We start from the raw sequence: 1,958 nt of genomic DNA, 5'->3' as shown, positions 1-1,958 counted from the left end.
AACATTTTCAAGGTTAGCAAAAGTGAGGACAAACACAGAATAGTTCCAAAAACTTTCTCCAAAAGCTTTTGTTAGCTTAACCATAGCATTCTTGTCATCATCAGTTAGTCGAGTGTTAATCATCTTAGTGCAGTAGAGAACTAAACTAAGCTCTTGGCATGTTTCTCTCATTCCTTGTATGTACTCCTCTTCATTTGCTGTATGATCTTGTAAGCCAGGAGAATCAAAAACTTTGATCAGTACACCTTTGATGATTTCTGAATACATTTCAACTTGTGTTGTACATCTCTTAGCACCAGCTCCTTCACTAGCAACATGAGCACCAAGAATACCATTAATAAGTGAAGACTTTCCTTGACCTGTCTTCCCACTAACAAGTATCCTTAATTCTCTATGATGGGCCCAGGCTTTCCTTAGTAATATTCAAGAGCTTTGCTTGCATCTCTTTCCAAATCGAGCAAATATTGAGATGTATTAACAATGGCTTTTCCAAAAGCACCAGCTGTCCTTTTGACCCTGCAGTTTAGGAAAAATTATACAGAATTATACTGTCTATGATTATTTCAAAAATTACGATCCAGCAGATTTCTTAGCCTGAGATTGTTCTTGCTCTGCCATGACTCCAAACCACAAAATTTGTTTTAATATGATTATAAGTTTGGAGTGTTTTTATAAAGTGCAAACCCATTAATTAGATTCACAAGTTAATGGTCTAAATTCTTAGAATCTGAACGGTTTGTCTTTCAGATATGATTACACTTAACATGCCTCATACTAATACATCAAAGGCCCACATACATGTATCTCTTTATAATTATTTAAAATTAAAATAATGTATGACATTGCAAATATTTATAATTATCATTAAATGCACAAATTGAGTTAGTAATGAGGCTATAAAATGATTTCATTATTATAATACTGATTCAGTGTTTAAATCAAGCTGATGAAATCTATAATCAATTCATCTAAATGTACATGGCGTAGCCAAAGTCTGTAAATTTCAGTAACATGCATGTAGGCATGAATAATTAGTTCACTATATTATTTTTAACAATTTTTTGCAAAAATCAAAAAAATTCAACTATAAGCCTAACACACAAAAATTAGCAGCAAGAATAAGTTCACACAAACAGTTCAATAGCAGCAGCAAAAAAAAAGAAAAAAGTCAGTTACTAATAATTAAGTTCGGCGTGGCATATAACGGGACCTCAGTGGCTCAGTCCGACCTCTCCTAGATCTAAACTGTACTGAATCAGGGCTAGGCCTATTGAACAATGCTTCATTTTCCCTCCTTCTCTGCTGCCCTGCATCCTCATCATCAGAGATACTCCCATAATAATGGTTAGTCTCCAAACGGTTCTCCTCTTCGACATCGTTCATAAAATTATTAAATGTCTCGTCTTCATTCTTATCATCATCAGGGCCAATGTTGCACCTCCTTCTGCATCTAAACACATTTCTTATTATGAAATATATAGAGTATAAAGTGAAGTACGCCAGAGGGATAAATATTAGAATGATTTGAGAATAGAAGGTAATTTTTGAGAGTGGGATATTGACAGCTTGCTGATGGCGACTATAAAGAGAGAGAACATTAACTACAGCAAGAATAGAAAACATTCCCATGTCAAGGAAATTATACTTCATTTCCCTATATGGTTGAAGGGTGCCAACTAGAAGGATTGCCAGTGTACATACAATTTGCTGGTATATGTATTGCTTTGTCCAATCAAAGCCAAGGGCATATGTTCCAATGAGTATAAGCTTTAAGAAGAAATAGAAAGCAGCAAAATAGCGTCTGTCATCCTTGAAGCAATGGTGGAAGGAATTGAGGAAATGATAGAATAAATCACTGGGCTCCAGCCAACGAAATTTTTTGGTTTTATCGAGAAAAGTATAGCACCGCCGAGTAGAATAGAAAAACAATATCAGAGGCAACAGGATACACCAGAGGA

The 1,958-nt window shown here is 35.0% G+C and overlaps 1 protein-coding gene across 1 annotated transcript in view; it reads right to left on the bottom strand.

The window, feature by feature from the left end:
* The window catches only part of LOC109582393 (uncharacterized), a 1,857-nt gene extending 1,239 nt beyond the window's left edge, over positions 1 to 618 (bottom strand). The window contains exons 1-2 of the mRNA XM_019997071.1: positions 575 to 618; positions 6 to 412 (exon numbers count right to left, since the gene is read on the bottom strand). Of these exons, the coding sequence (XP_019852630.1) occupies positions 6 to 412; positions 575 to 618 (451 nt within the window). The remainder of the gene's footprint in view (positions 1 to 5; positions 413 to 574) is intronic.
* Between the last annotated feature and the right edge of the window lie 1,340 nt (positions 619 to 1,958).

This window comes from Amphimedon queenslandica, unplaced genomic scaffold (assembly GCF_000090795.2).
Source record: "Amphimedon queenslandica unplaced genomic scaffold, v1.1 AMPQUscaffold_13385, whole genome shotgun sequence".
Classification (NCBI taxonomy): Eukaryota; Metazoa; Porifera; class Demospongiae; order Haplosclerida; family Niphatidae; genus Amphimedon; species Amphimedon queenslandica.
Note: the sequence above shows the minus strand (reverse complement) of the source record. Positions and strands in the feature narration are given on the sequence as shown.